This window comes from Malania oleifera, chromosome 4, assembly GCF_029873635.1.
Source record: "Malania oleifera isolate guangnan ecotype guangnan chromosome 4, ASM2987363v1, whole genome shotgun sequence".
NCBI classification, from domain to species: domain Eukaryota; kingdom Viridiplantae; phylum Streptophyta; class Magnoliopsida; order Santalales; family Ximeniaceae; genus Malania; species Malania oleifera.
The window spans coordinates 22,134,471-22,157,849 of record NC_080420.1 but is presented as its reverse complement, the minus strand read 5'-3'; the positions used below and the strand labels follow the sequence as shown (position 1 = coordinate 22,157,849).

The 23,379-nt window shown below is 36.6% G+C and overlaps 1 protein-coding gene across 2 annotated transcripts; it reads right to left on the bottom strand.

Annotated features, from left to right (window-relative positions):
* Positions 1–4,992: 4,992 nt before the first annotated feature.
* On the bottom strand, positions 4,993–7,595 carry LOC131154569 (uncharacterized). 2 transcript variants are annotated; one of them, XM_058107412.1, is made up of 5 exons: positions 7,157–7,495; positions 6,600–6,696; positions 6,143–6,354; positions 5,985–6,048; positions 4,993–5,832 (listed from the first exon to the last, which is right to left on the bottom strand). In XM_058107412.1, the coding sequence occupies exons 3-5, from the start codon at positions 6,322–6,324 to the stop codon at positions 5,527–5,529; spliced, it is 552 nt and encodes a 183-aa protein (XP_057963395.1). In that variant the 5' UTR covers positions 6,325–6,354; positions 6,600–6,696; positions 7,157–7,495; the 3' UTR covers positions 4,993–5,526. The 2 variants fall into 2 exon arrangements, with proteins under 2 accessions (XP_057963395.1, XP_057963394.1); XM_058107411.1 differs by lacking the exon at positions 6,600–6,696 and having other exon boundaries at positions 7,157–7,595.
* Between the last annotated feature and the right edge of the window lie 15,784 nt (positions 7,596–23,379).

Genomic DNA, 23,379 nt, shown 5'->3' with positions numbered 1-23,379 from the left:
ACATATCAAAATTTTCTCCAAGGGCAAGAAAATGTATGTTTATAGGATATCCATTTGGTATAAAGGGCTACAAACTTTATGATGTGGAACATAAAACATTCTTTGTTTCTAGAGATGTCATATTTCATGAATCAATATTTCCTTTTGCATCTGGCTTCAATAAGAATCCTGAACATGAAATTCCTTCTCAGTCAAATAACACTTCAGAGAGTTCTTCAGTTCTTCCTAAACTAGATTCAGATTATAGTGAGATTATAATCCATATTGAACCACTGCATTCAGTAATTTCTCCTCCTATTCCAATTGTTCCACCTAATATTGATTTACCTTTACATCATGCAAATCAATTTCCACCTTTGAGAAAATCAACTCGACAGTACATAATGTCTGGTTATCTGCAATCCTATCTTTGCAACTTAACTACTTCTACTTCTCAATCATCTACCAGGGATCCTACTACTGCTTCAAGTAATAAACATAGCATATCTGATGTCCTTTCTTACTCCAAATTATCTGAATCACATAGAGCATTTTCTATTGCTATTTCTTCTAATTTCGAACCTTCATTTTATCACCAAGCTGTCCAGCATGCTCATTGGAGAACTGCTATGTCTGCAGAATTATTTGCTTTAGAAATGAATGACACTTGGGTCCTCACTACACTGCCACCTGATAAAATTCCTATAGGTTGTAAGTGGGTATATAAAACTAAATACAATTCTGATGGTTCAATAGAGAGACACAAGGCAAGACTTGTTGCCAAAGGTTATACTCAAATGAAAGAATTATATTATTTTGAGACTTTCACTCCTATTGCAAAGATGGTCACTGTGAGGTGTGTTTTATCACTTGCTCAAATATACGATTGGCATATCTTTCATCTAGATGTTAATAATGCATTTCTATATGGGGAATTAGATGAGGAAATTTTTATGAAGCCTCCTCCAAGTTATCTTAGCAAAGGGGAAAAAAGAGTATGTAAATTGCAAAGATCTTTATATGGCTTGAAGCAAGCTTCAAGACAATGGAATTCAAAATTTGCTTATGTGCTGTTTACAATGGGCTTTTCATAATCGAATGCTGATTATTCCTTGTTTACCAAGCAAGAAGGAAGTTCCGTTGTTGTCTTGTTACTTTATGTAGATGATATCCTACTTGCTGGTAGTGATACAACTACTCTTGAGAATGTTAAAAGTTCTCTAAGTGCTGGGTTCAAGTTGAAGGATTTGGGGCTTGTGAAATTTTTTCTTGGTATGGAGATAGCTCGATCACAAAAGGGTATTTCTTTATCTCAACAAAAATATTGCTTGGAGCTCATTTCAAAGTCTGTTTTACTTACTACTAAATTAGTTTTATTTCATATGGTTACTCATACAAAGTTATCTAAAGATGACGGTGAATTAGTAGATGATGTTTTTTCTTATAGAAGACTCATTGACAGATTATTGTATTTGACTCACATCAGACTTGACATTACCTTTGTTGTCAATTCTTAGATAACCCTTGAATGCCCCATTTACAAGCTGCTATGAGAATTTTGAGATATCTCAAATCTGCTCCTAGACAAGGTTTATTCTTTCCTTCTTCATCAAAGGTTCATATTAAAGCTTTTTTAGATTCAAACTGGGCAAGTTGTCTTGATACTCGCAGATCAATAAGTGCCTATTGCATTTTCATTGGGGATTCTCTTGTATCATGGAAATCTAAGAAGCAACACACGATATCACGATCTTCAGCAAAGGCTAAATATAGATCCATGACATTCACAGTCTACAAAATTATCTAGATCAAAGCTTTACTTGCTGACTTGCATCACCAACATCATCAACCAGCTCTCTTATTCTGCGATAACCAAGCAGCTCTTCACATAGCAACCAATCCAATCTACCATGAACGTACTAAACATATTGAAATTGACTGTCATTTGGTTCTAGAGAAATTACAAGAGGGTCTTATTACCACTCTACATGTCTCTTCTGCTCATCAGGTTGTAGATTTAATGACCAAGTCTTTAGGTTCTAAGGTTTTTGAAGTTCTTTTATCCAAGATGAATGTGCATAATATTTGCACATCATCTTGAGGGGACTATTACAGAACCATAGTTAGTTTAGTTTGTTAGTTTTATTTTCTTGTATTCTGTTTTCTTGTTTCTTGTTTCTTCTTCTGTTTCTTCTTTCTTCTTTCTTTCCCTGGTTATAAATACAGAATGTATAGCTTTGTATTTATGCATGGAATACATTCTCATTTCTTGCTTAAGTTTCAGTTTCTTTCAGCTCTCTCTCTCTCTCTCTCTCTCTCTCTCTCTCTCTCTCTCTCTCTCTCTCTCTCTCTCTCAATTACTTCAATATATGATTTCCTTACAAAATCTCTATCCTATGAGGCTCAAAACCTCAAAATATTTCTTCTTAACAATTCACAATCATTCAAAATTATTACTTGAATCTAATCTTGATATAGTTAAACTATTATTGTATAGTACATAAACGGGTTCAAAATTTTCAAAACGAAAAATAAAGTCAAAATATTCACGACCAATGGATGATTAGGAAACCTGCGCTAACACCAATTGATAGATTTCATTAGCACATAATAATTAATAATAGTAATATCTCAACATGAAATTAAATAATACACAACATGTACCTTGTACCAATGATTCCATGAGGCAGATTAGTGTCGAGAGCTTGAAATTGGATGTGGAAAGCAAGTTATGTTATTTCCTCATCCTAAGTTGTGTTGATCGAAAACTATATTAGCAGTCAAGCGAAGGTAGGAATCTCATTGCATTTATGAAGAGTTTTTATATGAGACCGACCTCTAGCCATCATGGGCCACTTACTCACAAGGCCCACACGGACGTTATCTTGTTGGTGCATAAAAAGCTCAATACAAAATATGATTATCACTTACTATTATAAGCCCATTATTTTTAATTACTTTGAAAGATCCAGCATTCAATTAATCCATGTTTTATAAAAATAGACTATGCTAATAGACAAAATTCTAACATGTAGACAATTTAAAACCATTTGAGGATACCCGTGTTCTTCAACTTACAAACTTATTTCTTGATGAACAAGAAAGTGATTGTTTTGTTTTACTTACTATGTGATAACACTTAATATTTAAAAAAAAAAAATTAATCACTAAGAAGTTTTTTATAATTTTTAAAAATACTAATATTTTTATGTAAAGATATATTTTTTAAAATTATTAAATTTAACATGCCCAATCATGCTCAAGATTTATGCATTGTATTATATGACCCGCATGGCGCTCTTTGAACTCCAAAAAAATTATTGTAACATATTAAATGGTAACTTTATTTAGGGATGACAAAACGGATTGGTGAATCGAGTTTGGACGGGTCATCAATGGGTGAGGTTTAGTGGATTTGGGTTCGAGTTTATCCATTCCAATTAATAAATGAATATATATTAACTATATATATATATATATAATATATTCATTTAAAAAATTTTCTTTAGTATTCCACCATAAGTTGAAATGTCTTTCAAAAAATAGTACCCATTTTACTCTTTTTCTTATTAATATATGAAGAAATGTGGATCAAAAGCTTATGCTCGAGAGAGAGAAAAAAAAAACACCCATTGGTTGGCCAATTGTGTGGAGTCATGTTGACCAAACCTTTGGATGTGTTTTGGCACATCCACCGCCGTAAGGCCACAACTCAGGCTGAAGAGACGTGAAGCCCGAGGGGCTTGGGATTGGGCTTGAGACGTGAACCGTAGTTAGTTTAGTTAATCCCAAGCCAAGTTAGCATGCCAGCGCGGTCCACCTTTCCAACCCCAACGAGTCCAATCAGCCTATCAAATAATTTATTTTTATTTTTTTTAAAAAGAGTGATCTGGCTAACTCGGTTTGTCAATTAATTGGGTTAAAGTTTATAAACAGATTACTCTTAAATTCAAACTAATTTAAAATTTTGGATAGAAAAATAATGAATCATCCAACCATTGACTCCTGTTATCACCATTAATTGTGTTTTACAAGAATATCAAAATAAAGTGTAACACTGCCATTCAAAAGTTTTTTTATTTTTCTAATATTGTCTGAAAAGACTTGAAGTCAACATAAAAAGACAAGGATACATTTGTTTATCAAAAAGACACAAGAAAAGAGAAAAAAATTTTTAACCAAATTTAGGAGAAGTTTTTAAAAATCTTGAAATTAAGGATGGATCCGCCCCTAAAGAATCAAATTCCGTAAACAATGAAGGTAATATCATATTAGGATAATCGTATTTATTACGATAAATACTCTCTAGACACTTGAACCCACTTGGATCACATCTAGACAAATAGAAGCAAGACAACGACACAAAATGCACGTCGTGGTGAAAAAATATGAGTTCGTATATTTTCAAACATAAGATAAGTTACATTGTAACCTATGAAAGTACATGAGTTCAAAAAAAGAATTTCTTGCATATTTAAGTAGCTACCATTAAGTCAAGTCAAATACTTTATGAACTGGATGGAATAACAAAAAATATAGTCAGAAATGCTATTTTAATAGCGACATCCAAAATGCGAACAAACTGAATTAATTATTTCGAGATAGAATTCTTTTTCCTAAACTGGGTGGAAGTCAATATCTTTTATCCAAAAAAATATATATTAAATGTAACATTAATGATCCAAAACACATTTTTTGGTTTTGCACAAATCTTTTGCTTCATGCAATAAAAACGACCAATTAGCTCTCTTTTCATCCACTCACAAAATAAAATTCACAGAAAAAATTTGTTAATTAAATAAATTAAAACCAAACGCATAGGCCACTGGTATTGGCCATTTTAAGGTACAAGTGGAGCCTTTCCTTGTAAATATTATTTTAAATATTTATCGTCCCATTATTTCAAGTCCACAAAACATGCGCCTCTCAACCACCATTTTCTATGGGCATGGCTCTTGCAGAGGTAGACAATTGACATCTCCCACCAAACAAGAGAAAAGCAGAAAAGTCCAATTACAAGAATCACCCGAGTGTATTTACAGTGTAAATATTACTACTACCAAATAGATAATGCCAACTTCATCTTTACAATATTCTCTTCAGAAGCCGCTCATTGAAGCTAAGCTTCCCAGAACCCAAAACAAAAACTAAAACACAAAAAGCGAAAACAAAGAAAGCAAAAGCAAAAATGGAAAAGTTCCCTTCCATACTTACAAGACACGAGGAAGCAGAGACTGATTGATTCCCGGTCGGCATGACCAAACCTCTCATTTAAAATTTAAAAAAAAAAAAAAAAAAAACATGCCTACCATTACAAAAAAAAAACCAAGAATCCCTTATTCCGCCAACATCTCTCATGATTTTTTACTTACAGACCCTTCATCATCATCTTCATCTTCTTCATCATCGCATATGAACATATTTACACTACGGTAAAGTTCTTCAAAATTCCTCTCTGAAATTTCAAAATTCCTCTTCGGCTATCGGTGTTTGCGTTTGTCTGGTTGCGGTTGTTGGTTGATATGTACTGGGGTTGTTGGGGTGGTCCTAAGCAAGGGCAGGGATGCTGCAATTCCGGCGATCCCTATCCAGGCAATCGAACCCCTCGATTCTCACAGCCGGTTTGTCCCCGAAGTTGGCACGGACGCATCCGCCTTTCCTCGAGGAGGAGGACGGAGACGACGGCGGGCCCGACGGGGAGGCCATCGGCGGCGGAAACGGCGCCGGGGTGATCTTTTCGTCCCCAAATCGCGCGTCTTGAATTAATGGGTTAGCTACTCTGCTCGGCGGTGACCCACTGAAAAACGGGGGCGACGAGGCTACCTGTGGTGTTTGATCCGCACTATACCCTCCCTGTGCGTTCCAAATACATAGATTTAGAGGAAATTTTACGGAGGAATTTTAGTAAATGTTTCTTTTAGAATTTTATAATGAAAATACAAGATCTAGCTTAGTTTCTTTACGCAAAAGATGGCAGGAAGAAATTAGAGAAAGAATAAGCATACCTTTGTGAGGATGATGTCCAAAAGATCAGATCCTGCTTTTGCATCGCATACCTCTGCTTGATGACTGCATATAGACAAAAACATGGGATGAAAATTGGGACTTTGGGGTGAAAATGGATTTCTGGAGCAAAAAGGCTATGGAAAACAAATGAAAATACCTCAAGTGCCATCTAAGAGGCCTCATATGATCGTTTATGGTGGCGTTTAGGAGACCAAGACGGCGAGGCTTGGGGCAAACCACAGGATCCCTACGGTCGGAGAGAGGGAGAGAAACAGAGCTCCTGTTCATTTCTTCGCGAGCTGCAAAGGCGTTTTGCTGCTGGATCGCACAGTGATTCATCTTCCGTTGATCTCTTCCCCTTCAAAACGCCTGCTCGATTGCAGTAGCAGAAAATTTAAACAAAACTTCTTCGATTCTAAGACAATTTTGGCAAATCTTCATAAGTCAAAATCAACCGAACATCCGATAAGTGGAAGACCTAGAATTTTAGTCTGAGGTTTATAAAAGATCTAAATCGAACATACTCTTTACAAGGTTTGAGATCTAGATCTTGCAAAAATACTTTTTCTTTTCGGACAGGCAAGGGAAAAAATGAAATTTGAAGAAACTATTACCTAGCTAGATTCAAATCCGCTCGTATTTACAGCAAAGAAGACGAAATCCATTCAAAATGAAAACCGATTGCCTGTTTAAGACATCAGGAATCCCCCCCTATATAACAAGCACAAACAGATGTAATATATACAGGCGATTATATGTTACAAAACATTTAAACTCACTTCCGTCGGGGAAGACTTCGAATTGATTTCTTATCTCCTAAACAGCTAATATTTCAAACGTTTATTATTTTCTTTCCTAAAATAGAGGAGGAAATTAGTCGATTTCGTACAGATCTGCAAAACTCACGCGTATTCCAAATGAAACTGAGCTCAAAAACAAAAATCCGAGAGAAATTACAAATTTTGAGAGCTTTTCAAGGCAATTATTTTCAGGCTGAAGACGCGGCGCAAACAGCTAGCAAACTCATAAAAACTGTCCGAACCAGACGATTCAAAACTCAAACCAGCAAATCCATAACTTTTAAATACCACAACACCTCAAAATGTAGAAGAAAATTCAGAAAACACAGAGAGCGTGAGAAAAAAAGGAAGGTTGAAAGATAGAGCTTTACCTCAGCAAGCTGAAGAGCTCCTCCTATGGAGGATTCAAAAATAAATAAATAAAAATCAGACACGCAGAGCCAGGAGCTGGCGCTATGAGAAGAGGAGAATCAATCGATAGACTTTGGTGAAACTTATAGCGGTAGAAAGTGGAGAGAGAAAAAGACAAAATGGATCCAGAAAAGGAGCTTATGAGAGAGAGAGAGAGAGAGAGAGAGAGAGAGAGATGAAGAGAGAGAAAGAAAAAGCGTTTGGGTATTGGCCAACAGCAGAGAGAAGGAAAAAAATGAGAAAGTGGGGGCAAAACCTGCAAGGCTGCGACGCCTCTGTTTCTCTCTACTTTCTCTCTCCACAAACACCGAATTTATTTTTTTTAATAATCAATTTATTTCCTCACGCAGGCGGTGCCTCCCGCGCCAAATCTCATCGGTTTTCGCATCCTAACCCAACTCGTGTCTGTATATATATTTTCGTAAATTCATATAAAATGTATAAATATCTCGTGGTGGGGCCCAGATTCTGCGCACAGGGCGGGTACCGAAGCAACGAACTCGCGCCCTCTTCGAGCCACGTGTCCTGGACAATGCGACGCAAGGCATCTATTTAAAATCCCCATTGCCCAAATTGCTAGTATTTTTGTGCAGTGGTGGAAAAGTTTTATTCCCGAGTGAAAAGGGCTAAAGAGGGCAACCAATTTAATGTCAAAAGAAAAAGAAAAAGAAAAACGACAACGTTTTTTTTCGGAGTTTGACAAAAGATTAGGCCAAGTAACTATTTTTTTGAATTTCAAAATTTTCATAAATAAAAAGATTTATTTATTTTGAAATTTTATATATAATTTATTTTCAGAACAATTATATTGTTTTTTTGTTAATTTATCTTCATCGTGTTTAAGAAAAATATTTTCTAATAATACTTTAAAAATAAATATAGCCAAAATACTTTTTAATAATTATTATGTCATTACAAACTTATCTTATAAGTTCATCTCTCTTAATTTTTAGGATTTTTTAGCATTATCGCGTGGATAAAAAATTTCACGTAATTTCTTTAAATTTTTTTATATTTTTTTAAAAATATGAAATTGCTTGTTGTAAGATTTTTATTAAATATGTTTCTTAATTGAAGAAGAATTTATCATAAGTCATTAATTTAAATGTCCTAAATTCTGATTGCTTGCAAACTAAAACATAATTTTTAGGTGTTACAAATTGTCAATAGTCGTCGTTTTAAGTGTCTTGAAAATAACTAATTAATATAATTAGTTAATTAATTTGCAATATCAACATTTTTATAGATGCAAGCAAATGTCTGAAGTTCATATATTCTAAATACGTACTTTTTTTGCAAAACAAAAAAAAAAGTTGCTGGCCTTATATTCCGAAAGTGATCAGCCGATTTATGACTAAACCCCTTTCTTATTTTAATAAAGACAAAGCATGGATTAATCAATCAGTATTTTTCAAATTACTTTAGTGAATGTCTCTTTTCCGCAAATTGATCGGTGTAAAGCTTTATAGGAAACTTTTAGCATTGTTATATTCTTTGCTTTTTTTACACGCAATTTTTTCTTCTTTTTCTTTTTTTTGCAGTCTAACAATAAAATAAATATTACAAAAAATTAAGGGCCTTCTAAAAATAAAGTACAACTCACATAATACTCAAAATTGATATTGACAATAAATGATAATCTCATCCTCTAAAAAAAAACTACTACTAGCACTTGACAATTAGTTTTCTTATATTCAATAACAATTTCATACTTAAATTTTTATTTTATAACTAAAAAATTTTAAAAGAGAATAAATTTGTTGTTTTATTATAAAAATACAAGTTAACATATTTTTATATCATTTTCTATTTTTTAAAGTGCTAATTAATAGCATTTCTCTAAGTTTTATGTCATTTTCTATTTTTTAAAATATATATCTGGCAGTTAGTGAAATTGCATGCTTTAATTTATTGCTAATATAGTAAACTTCTAAATAAATAGTAAGGGTAACGTTGCGAGATGAAAACGAGAATGGAAAAAATTAATGCATCTCACTGGAGGAGCACGGAGTTTATCCTGCACCCTGCACCATCCAAAAAATAACCCCTTCGGTGAAATAATTAAGGCTAAAATTAATGTCCATTAAAAAAATAAAGTTGTTCAATCAGCGCGTGCCAACTGTCATCGGTGCTCAAAATATCTCCCCAAGATTGACATTTTACAGTCCACCCCTAAAAATTAAAAATTAAAATAAAAACAAACAGAAAAACCTGAGAGATCCAACAGCTTAAAAAAGGAGCCAGCGATTAGGACTGACGGTGGAGATGATTGGTGGGGAGCGTACTCTCTCTCTCTCTCCTCCCTATCTCTTTCTCTCTCTCTCCACCACTCGTTTTTTTAAATTTTATTTTTTTTATTTTTGTCTAGAGATTGATAATTATTAATTATTAATAATATTTTAATGGGGATTAATTAATTAACATATTTGGTCGACGTCTGCCCGTCTTTTGTCACGTGGAGCGGGGTTTCTTTTCTGAACGGGTACAGCCATACCACATTTCGCGCTGCCTCTGTTCCCATTCCCACACTAAAATGACAAGTTGGTCACGCACCGTCCATTAACTCACCGAACGGCTACGTGCCCGTCGAGATCCCTTGCTCTGCCAAACGTGTCGACTGCACAGTGGTTGTCTTATGCGGGCCCCACTTTAAGCTTATCAGAGAATGCCACGTTTGTCCGTTCGTGGTACTCCGTGCTCTGACTAGGAGGCTTCGTATCCTCCGCCGCACGATGCTGTTCTGCGGAAATAAAAGCCAACCCAATCAACGGCCAAAGCTGCGTGGCTTTTAGTTGTTACCACCTGCGGAACGTAGCCGTTAGGCTAAAAAAATTTGTAGTACAAAATTTTTAAGTGATTTTTTTTTTTTTTTGCCCATCCAAATGCAAAATAAAGATTACTTATGGGAAAAAAAAAAAAAAAAACATCCCCTAAAGATATGAGATGGTTGGTTATTCCCTAAATCAAGCTTAGATAAAATATTTACATGATTTCTTTTTTGAAATTTGTGAAAAGAAGTGAATAATCGATTCAAGATTTAATGGTATTTGATATCTATAATAAATGTTTCCCAAAGAATTGTCATAAGGCATTGGGATGATCAATTAATTTAATTATAATTTTCATGTAATCTTTGTCCAAGTAAGAAGTAAGGCTAAACATGATCACTATTAATTTCACTATCATATTCTATTAAATTCCTGTAAATTTACTAAAGCCCTAATTCTTCCAATGGCCCAAATTATGTTTCAGTAAGCCATGTCAACACATCCCTTGCCTATAAAACCACCTTCTACATTGATCTTATCCTAGTAGATGGAGGACAACGTATAGACATTGGAATTTGTATTGTGTCCTGCACTGGAAGCAACACCACAAGGGAGAGCTTCTAGCAGTTAGCTTCTATTTAGGGTATGGTTCAATAGCGCCTCGATCCTCTAAGTGGGTCTAGAGTGCCACTAAACATATATAACATACATCTCTCTGATACCATGCATATGCAATTCGCCTAAATAAGGGAAATTGAGTGTTTCATACTGAATTGCATAAACATATACAACAGAAGACATACATCTTCTAATAAAACTTACCAGAGTTTCTAACTGTTTCTCATACACATTCATACATAACTAAAAACATAATCTGCTATTACAATCCCAAAAGAGACAGACACTGTCTAATATCTTACCAGCTCTAATAAGGACTATCTACTATCCAAACTCAGCTCGGCCGGACGCTAAGCTCGATCCCTCGGAGGACCTGAAACAACATTTGTATGCTACGATAAGACACCTCTTAGTAAAATGGATTATATTATTGTCGATGTGTGGCTAGCATGAGATTTCAAGTGTACATATATTGCTAACATTTAAATACATTTAATTGGCATTTTAAAAAACTGTATTACTCTGTAAATTTAAAAATACATACTTCTGGTTTAATATAACCTTTTCTATAGTAAATATGCTCATATATACCTAGAAGATACAACTTGTTCTGTAGGACTAGCGTCGTCACGCCATCACATACATGTGCGACATGCTTCCCCCCATGACAGGTTGTGCGGCCTAGAGGCTGGACCTAACAAATAGTCAGCTGACTAATACTAAGTCAAACATAAAGTTGTACGCTAGTGCCTACTCAATCTGTACCTAAAGGCCGGCCCGAAGGCTGATTTATCGGGAATTACTCCGTCGGATGGGGCCCTAGAATCACTCCTTTGGGGAGTACTTTACCCAGGCCACCAATCGTCTTTATCATCTGTTGGCCTTACAAGGCTTAAAATCTTGTTATCTTATTTTGATGCTAACAAACAAGTGAAATTTAATGTATTTGTATGAGTAATGATACTTCAGGGTTCATATATGTGAAAGTAAGGTCAAAGTGCCCACAAGGATCAAATATGATGGAAGCAAGGTCAAAGTGCTCACAAGGATCAAATGAAACTTAAATGAGCCAAGACATGAATTACTTGTTGAAGAATATGAGGACATAAATGAGTTGTTGAAAGCCAAGGCATATTAAATTCAAAAGAGCAAAGAAAGGCAAAGTAAGAAAGCTCAAAGAATATGGAAGCTTGAAGAAAAGATGGATTCAATCCAAGGACAAAGCATGAAGACTCAAGAACTTAGAATGTTAATATTTTAGAAGTCTCATGTAAGTGCTTTAATGTTAAAAATATCGTATGAAATATTTTGAACCTCTTAGGTTAATTTCTTAGACCTAGATACTTTTTAAAATACCTGAAAAATATTTTTATAAGGTCAAAATTTATTTTAAAAAGGTTAGAATCATTTTTGGAATAAAGAGCACCAAAAAGAGTTTTTCCCAAATGCTGTTAGTTTTTATACAGCCACATTGAGGTGAATTTTTCCCTATCAAACACTCATTATTTTAAATACTGGTAAACACAGAAGTTTTAGTACTTTCTCTTATCTTTCTTTTGACACTAAGAACACCTAATTTGGAGTTATACATAAGAAGTTATGGCTAAAACACTAAAATGGGGTCACTGCTGTCAGACATTTAAAAACTGTTCAACGGGTAAATTTTGAAAATTCTAATGTTTTAAATTATAGCCGTTTGAACCTTAAATATTCTAATAAATAGGGAAACTCTTTAAGGAAACTTTTGCAAGTTTGAAATCCTATAAATACATGGTTTTACAAATCAAAATACATCCAAGAATTGAAAAATCTGTTTTGAGAAGCTGAAAGTACTCTTGTTCTTCCTAAGTTCTCTTGCTCACTCATTGAAAAATTCTTTTGTTGAGAACTCTGAAGTTTTGATTATTCTTCCTTTGAATTCCTACTGCTAATCCTCTTCTAAGAAGGATATTGGTGAATTCTACACTTGAGTTTCATTCTATTTCCTATTAATATTTTACATTGAAGTATATAATGCTGAAATTGTACTAACTTGCTCTTTGAGAGAGTATACTTGTACGCAGATTTTATCTTGTGTTTCTTGTAGTTCATTGATATTCCAAGGTATTTGGATCATTGGCTAAGCAAGGGGATATTGCTTAGAGAGGCGGACTCTAGCCTATGTAAGGAGTGATCGAACGAGGGAATATTGTTTGGAGAAGGCGCGCTCTAGCCTTAACCAAGGAATGTTGTAATTGGTTTTGTTCCACCCGTCAATGGAACAGGTTTAGTGAATCCTTTGGTGGTTTGCTAAAGGCGAGGACATAGGCTGGGTATAAGCTGAACCTCGTAAAAATCTCCGTCTCACTCTCTCTTTCCCTATTCTTTATTTTCAGTTCATATACAACTGCGTGGATGATTTAAATATCTAAATTATACATACTACGCATATTTGGAAATCAAGTAAACTTAAAGTCTAATTTTGATTTGGGTTGCAGAAACTGAAAGGGAGTACGTTGGTTACACCATATCTTGCGAAAACCATACAGGAGTACGTTACTTGGTTAACACCCTAAAGATAAATTTACCAAGAGTTTATTTGAATTCTAAATATTTGGAAAGAGTGATTGGATTTATTTATACAGGTCTTTACTTCAGCAAGCATAAATTATAATTCATAATCACAGGGCTTATATAAACAAACAAACTATCTTAAGATCTTATATTACCAAAGTGCTGAATACTTTATATCTTGGTTTGGTTGTTTGTTGTTTAACTTATACTTGGCAAATAAATTGATTGTTTGAAGATTGTGTTTAATTGATTGGATAAAAGAACTAAGTTCTTGATTGATTAAAGAATTAAAAAAAAAATAAGTCAAGAATTGGTTAAAAGAAATAAAAGAAGTTTAAGGTATTTTAAAAGGAACCAAAAGAAATTTTTAGAATCCAATTCACCCCCCCCTCTTGGGAAGCTATTCCTAATTTCACCATCCACACTATATATGAGCCGTGTGGTTGCACCCCTACATACATATAGTTACGGTATCGTGCACTAACCATGAGATCATCATAACAAGGCTCTCTAGGATTTCAGGCCGGATTCTTGCCGGTTCGACGATCCAAGGCCACCACGACACTCCTAGGAGAGTTCTCTTCAAATCTGCTGGAGTAGATCTGTAATGACCCAGATAAATTATGGTATTTTAAATAATGATGAAGAGGGGGAAAAATAGAAGTTGGAAGGGAAAACAAAGGGGCAGCAGACTTCGTCGACGAATGCGAAGTTACAATTAGGCTCGTCGACGAGGACATGTATCGTCGATGAAAAAATACCGAGAGAGAGTTTTGGGTGACTCTGAATTTCTTCAATAAGGAGAGAGTAAGTCGAAGAGTTGTCTTCATGACCTCGTCGACGAGGTGACGTGGCTCATCGAGAAATTCCATAGTATAAATAGTGCTAAACGCCAATTTTTGGCAAACTTCACGCGAACAGACTCTCTCTCTCTTCTCCATTCGGTTTTCCACTCTTCTGTCTTAGTTTTTGGACCGAATTTCTTCCGGTTCAATGATCTAAAGCCACCACGATACTCCTGAGAGAATTCTCTTTAAATCTGATAGAGTGGATCGTCAGTGGGGCTGAGTTGGAAACCATCCCAAATTCAGGGTAAGGTTTTCTACTCAATATTTGGTTTTACTATAGTTGTAAAAAATGTTATATATGATGAAACACTGAAGTTTAGTTCTGGAAAATATTATTTTCAAGGTGTTGAGCGGGGAACCCTGCGGGTGCAGGGCGGATTATTTTAGGGGCTTTTCAAGAATCAGGTAAGGGAATAAACTAAACCAGTAATTTTATGAAAATGTATGTGTAATCTTATAATATTTGGTTTTAGGAAAATGAATATATATATATATGTATATTTTATGTTGGGAAATACTATGATAAATGTCGATGTGTTTAAATATACCTAATACCCATTCTGTGTGGCATGAGTAAGATTTATAATGAAATACTATTTTCTAAGAAAATGTAGAGTTTTACAATGGTAAAACCGGTGTATGGGTCGAGAATATTTTTATATGATATGCCGGCGTATGGGCCGAGCTACTGATATGATATACCAATGTACGGGCCGAGCTATTGAGGTGATTGAGCCGGCGTATGGGCCGAGTCTCTTATTTGTTATGTGATGCGGTGTATGGGCTATGATTGATAAATTATGAAATGCAGATGTACGGGCCGATGATTTTTCACTTTGTATATGAAATGTGATATGATGATGGTGAATTGACAATTATTACTATGGAATAATGATGTATCACGATTTGGAATATGATATATAGTATCAGAACCTAGTTGGCTTGGTTTAGGCTTACACTAGACATGGTACCGTAGCTATGTGGTCACGTTTATCGTGATATTTGTGTTATTGTTGTCGTACGAGACAGCGTGAGGATGGATAGTCGATGTGGTTATTAAAGTGTTGGTGCCCTGGTGTACGGACCAATTTGGCAAACCCATCGTACTTACAGACATTATTTTGACTTGGCAGTGGTCGGCCAGCCATTGTCAGGTCTCGCCTTCGGGCCACACAACCCAGTCATGTGGGGGTAATACATGACATTAGTCAGCTAACCTACTAGTGTTGTTTTCGTACTATTATCATTATAAAAGACAGATTATGTTTATGGAAACTTAGTATGTTTGGTTATGCTATGATTATACATGTTTTCCTAGAAATAATGTTGACAATTTTACTAAATATGTTTATGTATGCTCTTATATATAACACGGAATACTCATGTTGCCACACAGTGGTATTAGTTTATTTTCCCTTACTGAGAGGTGTCTCACCCCGAAATTTCATGAACTTTTCAGGAGCCCCGGATAGGAGAGCGGATAAAGCTCCGCTGAGGTAGATACAATTGACCTGCCCTTTCTGAAGGGTAAATCGTTTGCTAAAGTTCGATGGTGGTTTTGGGTGTTGACCCTAAGGCTGGTTTTTGGTTATTTTGGGATGTGTATTATGGATATAGTAAACTCTGGTATTGTATTAAGTGATATTAAGTTATGTATATGATTTTATGTTTTCCTGCTGCTTAGGCTTCCATACTGTATTTTTGATATATCCCTGGTACCCACGAGTACAGGTGGATATGATCTGCAAGATTTATTATTTTGGGTTTTATTATATAAAAAAAAATTATAAAATAGGCAGGTCGTTACAGTTTAATATCAAAGCCTAAGTTGTTAGGTTCTATAGACTTTAGAGTGTAGCGGAAACAATACCAGAGTATAGGAAAAGATTTGGGGTTTTGTTCTACAGTCTAAAGGTAGGACTCCCGTGGTAGTTTCTATGTTTTTCCTGGGGTGACGATTTTAGGAAAACCATAGTAAGCTATTGTCGGGTTGTGTTCCTAGAATGTAGAACTGGATTTAGGAATAGGATGGGGTTATTAAAATAATGGACTATGTAGGGTGAGTGAAATATAGGGAATATGTATCTAAATCATGTTTATTGTTTTTCAAGATGGACCCTGGAGGAGGTAGAGCCCACGCGAGTGGTAGTGATGGAGCAGGGCCCTCGACTGCAGGAAGGGCTGATTTTGACGCAGTTTTATGCGGCGTGGCTTAGCAGATTATGGCTGAGATTGCTATAAGCTCTAAAGAGCAGGGAGGTCCATCTGTAGGGCATGGGTGCACTATAGAGAAGTTTACGAAGATGAATCCTTCGACATTTTCAGGAGGGGTCGATCTTGCAACCGCTGAGAATTGGATGCAAGAAATTGAGAAGATCTTGGCTGTGTTGCAGTGTGCGAAAGAACAGAGGATCATATTCGCCACCTATAAACTAGCAGGAGAGGCTGAGAAGTGGTGGACTGTAGTGAAGCTTCTAGAGCAGCAGAGGACGACGCCAATAGTAATGACTTGGGACAGGTTTAAAGAGTTATTCTTTGAAAGATATTTCCTAGCCACGGTCAGGGAAGCTAAAGTGGAAGAGTTCCTAAATCTGAAACAGGGACAGCTGTCGGTAGAGTAGTATGCGGCGCGGTTTATAGAGCTCGCACGATTTGCTTCGTATATTGTTCCTGATGAGATTAAGAAGATGAGACAGTTTGAGAGAGGTTTGAGGCAAGGTATATTTAAGCAGGTGGTGGTGCTGAAGATACAGGACTTTGCTGAGTTGGTCGATAGAGCAGCTTTGGCTGAGATTAGCGAGCATATGGACGTAGAGGAGCAGGGACAGAAGAAGAGATCTACGTCATTAGGCTTTTAGCAGGGTCCTAAGTAGGGTCAGTGGAGGAGAGGAAACTATGGTAGAGGACAGAGGTAGGTGTTTGGGGGTCATGAGGTGTAGGCAGTGCAGAATCCTCCTGTCTGTCAGACTTGTGGGAGGAGGCACTGGGGAGAGTGTCGACTGGGACGAGTTGTCTGCTATCGCTGCGGTAGACAAAGGCACTTGATGCATGATTGCCCTACACCACCAGATGGTGCTCCAGCTCCCAAATCACACCGGGGAGGCTATTAGGCGCCACATGGAGGCCAACAGCAGAATATGGCCCCAGCTAGGGTTTTTGCTCTGATGCCGGGTGATGCTGAGACAGCCAGCAATGCTGTGACAGGTACGGTTAATATTTTTTCATTTAAATTTATTGCACTATTTGATTAAGGTGCTACACACTCGTTTGTATCTTTAGGGTGTGTTAAATTGTGTGGGGCTAAAACACAATCACTAGATGTTGAATTCTTAGTAGCTACACCGACCAGGTCAGTAGTGAGATGTGGTAGGGTGCTTCATGGTTGTCCAGTTGATGTTCAGGGGAGGATTCTATCTGTTAATTTGGTAGTGCTAAACATGCATGGGTTTAATATTATTTTCGGCATGGATTGGGTAGCAACTAATTTTTCCAGTATAAACTGTCATGCGAGAGAAGTAATTTTTAGACCGCTAGGAAGACCAGAATTCAGATTTACAGGGTCACGAGTGCAATCTCTACCTCAGATGATCTTAGCCATCTAGGCGAGGAGACTGCTCCTGAGTGGTTGTCAGTGATTTGTAGCCTGGATGAAAGAAATTTTAGAGAATGAATTGAAGCTTATTAACACGCCAGTAGTGAAAGAATTTATAGATGTGTCTCTAGATGAATTCTCGGGTTTGCCACCTAATCGTGAGGTTGATTTTTCCATTGATCTACTTCCAGGTACAGCGCCGATCTTTACGCCAGCAGAGTTGGTAGAATTGAAATATCAGTTACAGGATTTACTTGATAAGGGTTTCATACGACCTAGTGTAACCCTGTGGGGAGCTCTAGTATTATTTTTAAAGAAGAAGGACGGGTCTATGAGGATATGCATAGATTACAGGGAGATTAATAAAGTGACAATTAAGAACAAGTATCCTCTACCCCGTATAGATGATTTGTTTTATCAACTCTAAGGTACACGGGTATATTCTAAGATCGACCTCAGATCAGGCTACCATCAAGTAAAGGTGAGAGCAAAAGATGTATCGAAAATGGCTTTCAAGACTAGGTATGGGCATTACGAGTTCCTTGTTATACCATTTGGTCTGACGAATGTTCCTGCGATATTTATGGATTTGATGAATAGGATCTTTCATCCATATTTAGATCAGGTTGTTGTTGTTTTTATTGATGATGTACTGGTCTATTCGAGGAGCTATGAGGAGCACAAGATACATTTGAGGCAGGTTTTGCAGATGCTCAGGGAGAAGTAATATGCCAAATTCAGTAAGTGTGACTTTTGGCTCGAAAAAGTTGCGTTTTTGGGGCATGTTATCTCAGGAGACTAAATTTCTGTGGATCCCAATAAAATTGACGTGGTAGTGAATTGGGCTAGACTGAGGAACGTCCAGGAGATCGGGAGTTTCTTGGGGTTAGCTCGATATTACCGTCATTTTGTTAAGGGATTCTTAGTTTTATTAGGGCCTCTGACACGACTGACTAGGAAGAATGCCAAATTTGAATGGGATGACAGATGTGAGCAAAGTTTTCAAAAACTGAAGCAGAGGTTAGTCAAAGCGCCAGTATTGATCATCCCGTTAGGGGGTGAGGGTTATACTATCTACAGTGATGCATCCTTGAAGGGACTTGACTGTATATTGATGCAGCATGGTAGGGTGGTGGCGTATGCTTCCAGATAGTTGAAGGAGTATAAGAAGAACTACCCTACCCATGATCTTGAATTGGCTGCAGTGGTATACACATTGAAAATTTGGAGGCATTACCTATATGGTGAGCAGTGTGAGATTTTCTTCGACCACAAGAGTTTAAAGTATTTCTTTACCCAGAAGGAATTGAATATGAGACAGAGAAGATGGTTGGATCTTATTAAGGATTTCGATTGTACTATCAGTTACCATCCAGGGAAGCAAATATGGTAGCTGATGCATTGAGCAGGAAGTCTGCGAGACCAATGATGGCAGTTAGGAGATCCAGTATCCGATCATGATGAATCTGGAGAGACTCAACATAGAGTTGGTAGAGAGTAATCCTCCAGTATGTATCACTAGTTTAATAGTGTATCCTACTCTGCAGGAAAGAATTAAAGCCGCTCAGAAGGAAGACCCAGAATTAGCAGAGGTGATATATATAGTGCAGATTGGTCATAAGTTTAACGATTCCGTTCCAGATTATGTGTTCCTACTGATGCTGACATCAAGAAGACTATTTTGGAGGAGGCTCATAGATCATTGTATACAGTCCATCCCGACTATACAAAGATGTATAGGGATCTGCGAGAATCGTATTGGTGGAGTGGTATGAAGAATGAAATTGTCGAGTATGTGGTCCAGTGTTTGACGTGCCAGCAAATAAAAGCTAAGCACTAAAGGCCGGCAGGGCAGTTGTAGCCATTATTTATCCCAGAGTGGAAGTGAGATCATATATCTATGGATTTTGTGACAAGATTGCTGACGACATTACATGGTCAGAATGCTATCTAGGTGATTGTTGACCGTTTGACTAAGACCGCCTACTTCTTGCCTATCAAGATCAACTATTCCCTCAATCGTTTTGCAGAGATTTACATTTAGGAGATAGTTCATCCTCATGGGGTGCCAGTATCTATTATGTTAGATCGAGACCCGCGTTTCACGTCATGTTTTTGGAAAAGTCTACAGGAAGCACTAGGGTCTCAGTTGTCTTTTAGAATGACATTCCATCCTCAATTAGAAGGACAGATTGAGAGGACGATATAAATATTAGAGGATATGCTCCGAGCGTGTGTATTAGAATTTTGGGATAGTTGGACTCAGTTCATGCAGCTGGTGGAATTTGCGTATAATAACAGCTATCAAGCTAGCATTGACATGGTACCATTTGAGGCACTTTATGGTAGGAGATATCGTTCTCCTTTATTTTGGAATGAAGTAGGTGAGCGGCGAGTATTGGGACCAGAGCTTGTTCAGCAAGCGCATGATAAGGTTTGGCTTATCAGAGACATAATCGGTGTAGTTCAGAGCCGACAAAAGAGTTACGCAGATAACCGCCCGCAGGAATTTGGAATTTGATGTTAGTGATCATGTATTTCTAAAAATAGTTCCGTTAAAAGGGGTTATGCGATTTGGGAAGAAGGGTAAACTTAGCCCTAGGTTTATTGGTCCATTTGAGATCCTAGAGAAAATGGGACCGGTGGCCTACAGGCTAGATTTGCCACCTGGGTTATTCAAAATTCACGACGTGTTCCATGTATCTATGTTGAGGAAATAAGTCCCAGATCCTTCTCATATTATCAGTTATGGAGAGTTGGAGTTTAGCGATTCGCTAGTTTATGAGGAGGTGCTGATACAGATTCTGGATAGGAAAGTGCAAGAGTTACGTAACAAGAACATTCCCTTAGTAAAAGTTTTGTGGAGGAATCATACAGTGGAAGAGGCTTCCTGGGAGTCCGAGGAGCAGATGAAGCAGAAGTACTCGTGATTATTTCAAGAAGCTTAAGTGGTTAGGTAATATTTCTTTTTGTAGGTACATGTAATAGTTTAATTAGTAAATGTTATTTTAGTTTTGGGAGAATTTTATTTTGTTTATGTAATCTCTCAGGACTAGGAATGTAACCACGATATTCCTCCGCCATAAGTGAGGGTAGGTAATAAAATAAGTAGACCATTTTTATTTAAGGGATGATGAACTACGTGAATAGAAAATTTCGAGGGCCAAATTTTTATAAGAGGGGGAGAATGTAATGACCCAGAGAAATTATGATATTTTAAATAATGATAAAGAGAGGGGAAAATAGAAGTTGGAAGGGAAAAGAAAGGGGCAGCAGGCATTGTCTATGAACGCTTCGCGTTCGTTGACGAAGTTACAATTGGGCTCGTTGACGAAGACATGTCTCGTCGAGGAGAAAATACCGAGAGAGGGTTTTGGGTAACTCTGAATTTTGTTGACGAGGAGAGAGTTCGTCGACGAGTTGTCTTCATGACCTCGTTGACGAGGTGACGTGGCTCGTCGACAAAGTCCACAGTATAAATAGTGCTAAATGCCAAATTTTGGCAGACTTCATGCGAACAGACTCTTTCTCTCTTCTCCGTTCGATTTTCCACTCTTCTCTTTTATTTTCTGGGCTAGATTTCTGCCGGTTCAATGATTTGAAGCCACCACGACACTCCTAGGAGAATTCTCTTCAAATCTTCTGGAGTGGATCGTTGGTAGGGCTGAGTTGGAAACCATCCCAAATTCAGGATAAGACTTTCTACTCAGTATTTGGCTTTACTATAGTTGTAAGAAATGTTATATATGATGAAATACTGAAGTTTAGTTTTGGGAAATATTATTTTCAGGGTGTTGAACGAGGAACCTTGCGGGTGCAGGGCGGATTATTTTAGGGGCTTTTAAGGAATCAGGTAAGGGAATAAACTAAGCCAGTAATTTTATGAAAATGTATGTATAATCTTATAATATTTGGTTTTAGGAAAATGAATATATATGTATATTTTTTGTTGGGAAATACTATGATAAATGGCGATGTGTTTAAATATACCTAATACTCATTCTGTGTGGCATGAGTAAGATTTATAGTGAAATACTTTTTTCTGAGAAAATGTAGAGTTTTACAATGGTAAAATCGACGTACGAGCCGAGAATATTTTTATATGATATGCCAGCGTACGGGCGGAACTGATATGATATGCCGACGTATGGGCCAAGCTATTGAGGTGATTGAGCCGGCGTACGGGTCGAGTCTTTTATTTGTTATGTGATGCGGCGTACGGGCTGTGATTGATAAACTATGAAATGCCAGCGTACGGGCCGATGATTTTTCACTTTGCATATGAAATGTGATATGATGATAGTGAATTGACAATTATTACTATGGAATAATGATGTGTCACGGTTTGGAATATGATATATGGTATTAGAACCTGGTTGGCTTGATTTAGGCTTACACTAGACACGGTACCATGGCTATGTGGTCACGTTTATCATGATATTTGTGTTATCGCTGTCGTACGAGGCAGCGTAAGGATGGATAGTCGATGTGGTTATTGAAGTGTTGGCGCCCTAGTGTACGGACCAGTCTGGCAGACCCATCGTACTTATAGACATTTATTTTGACTTGACAGTGGTCGGCCAACCATTGTCAGGTCCCGCCTTTGGGCCACACAACTCAGTCATGTGGGGGTAATACATGACATTAGCCAGCTAACCTACCAGGGTTGTTTTCATATTATTATCATTATAAAAGATGAATTTTGTTTATGGAAACTCAGTATGTTCGATTATGTTATGATTATACCTATTTTTCCAGAAATAATATTGACAGTTTTACTAAATATGTTTATGTATGCTCTTATATATAACACAGAATACTCATGTTGCCACACACTGGTATTAGTTTATTTTTCCTTACTTAGAGGTGTCTCACTCCTAAATTTCATGAACTTTTCAGGAGCCTTGGATAGGAGAGCGGATAAAGTTCCGCTGAGGTAGATACAGTTGACTTGCCCTTTCTGAAGGGTAAGTCGTTTGCTAGCATTCGATGGTGGTTTTGGGTGTTGACCCTAGGGCTGGTTTTTGGTTATTTTGGGATGTGTATTATGGATATAGTAAACTCTAGTATTGTATTAAGTGATATTAAGTTATGTATATGATTTTATGTTTTCTTGCTGCTTAGGCTTCCATACTGTATTTTTGATATATCCCTAGTACCCACAAGTACAGGTGGATATAATTTGCAAGATTTATTATTTTGGGTTTTATTATAAAAAAAAATGGTAAAATATGCAGGTCGTTACAGGATCGCTGGTGGGATTAACTTGGATTTCATCCCAACTTCAAAGTAAGGTTTTTTACTCAATATTTGTCTTTCCTACAGTTGTAGAAAATATAGTACTCAAAGGAATACTGACGTTTTATTCTGGGAAATATTGTTTTCAGGGTGTTGAACGGGGAACTCTGTGAGTGTAAGATTAGATATTATAGGGGCTTTTCAGAAGGTAGGTAAGGGAGTAAGCTAAAGTAGTTATTTTCCATGAAAACTGTTATTACTTATTAGCAAAATAATTTTCAGGAAGCATGTATTATATATAAGCATATTGGTAAAAATATATATATTTGGGAAAATACTGCTGTTATATAGGAAATATGATTTCAGAATGGAATTTATGGCTTTATTCAGCATTGTGTGCCATGAATATTATTTTACTCAAATTGTATTATGTTAAATCAAGCTTATAGGAAAAACATTTTTGCAGTTATTTCAGGAATAACAATGTAACACAGTACATTATGATTTCAGAATACATGATAAATAATACATTTATTCATATCAATATGTATGACATGTTCGGCGCA

Bases quoted from the DNA above. Each gene is read 5' to 3' on its own strand.
- LOC131154569 (XM_058107411.1), bottom strand. From the start codon at position 6,324: ATGAATCACTGTGCGATCCAGCAGCAAAACGCCTTTGCAGCTCGCGAA. The intron at 6,049-6,142 runs GTATTTTCATTT...GTCTATATGCAG, and splicing joins CCTCTTAGATGGCACTTGAG to TCATCAAGCAGAGGTATGCG. The intron at 5,833-5,984 runs GTATGCTTATTC...TGGAACGCACAG, and splicing joins TGGACATCATCCTCACAAAG to GGAGGGTATAGTGCGGATCA.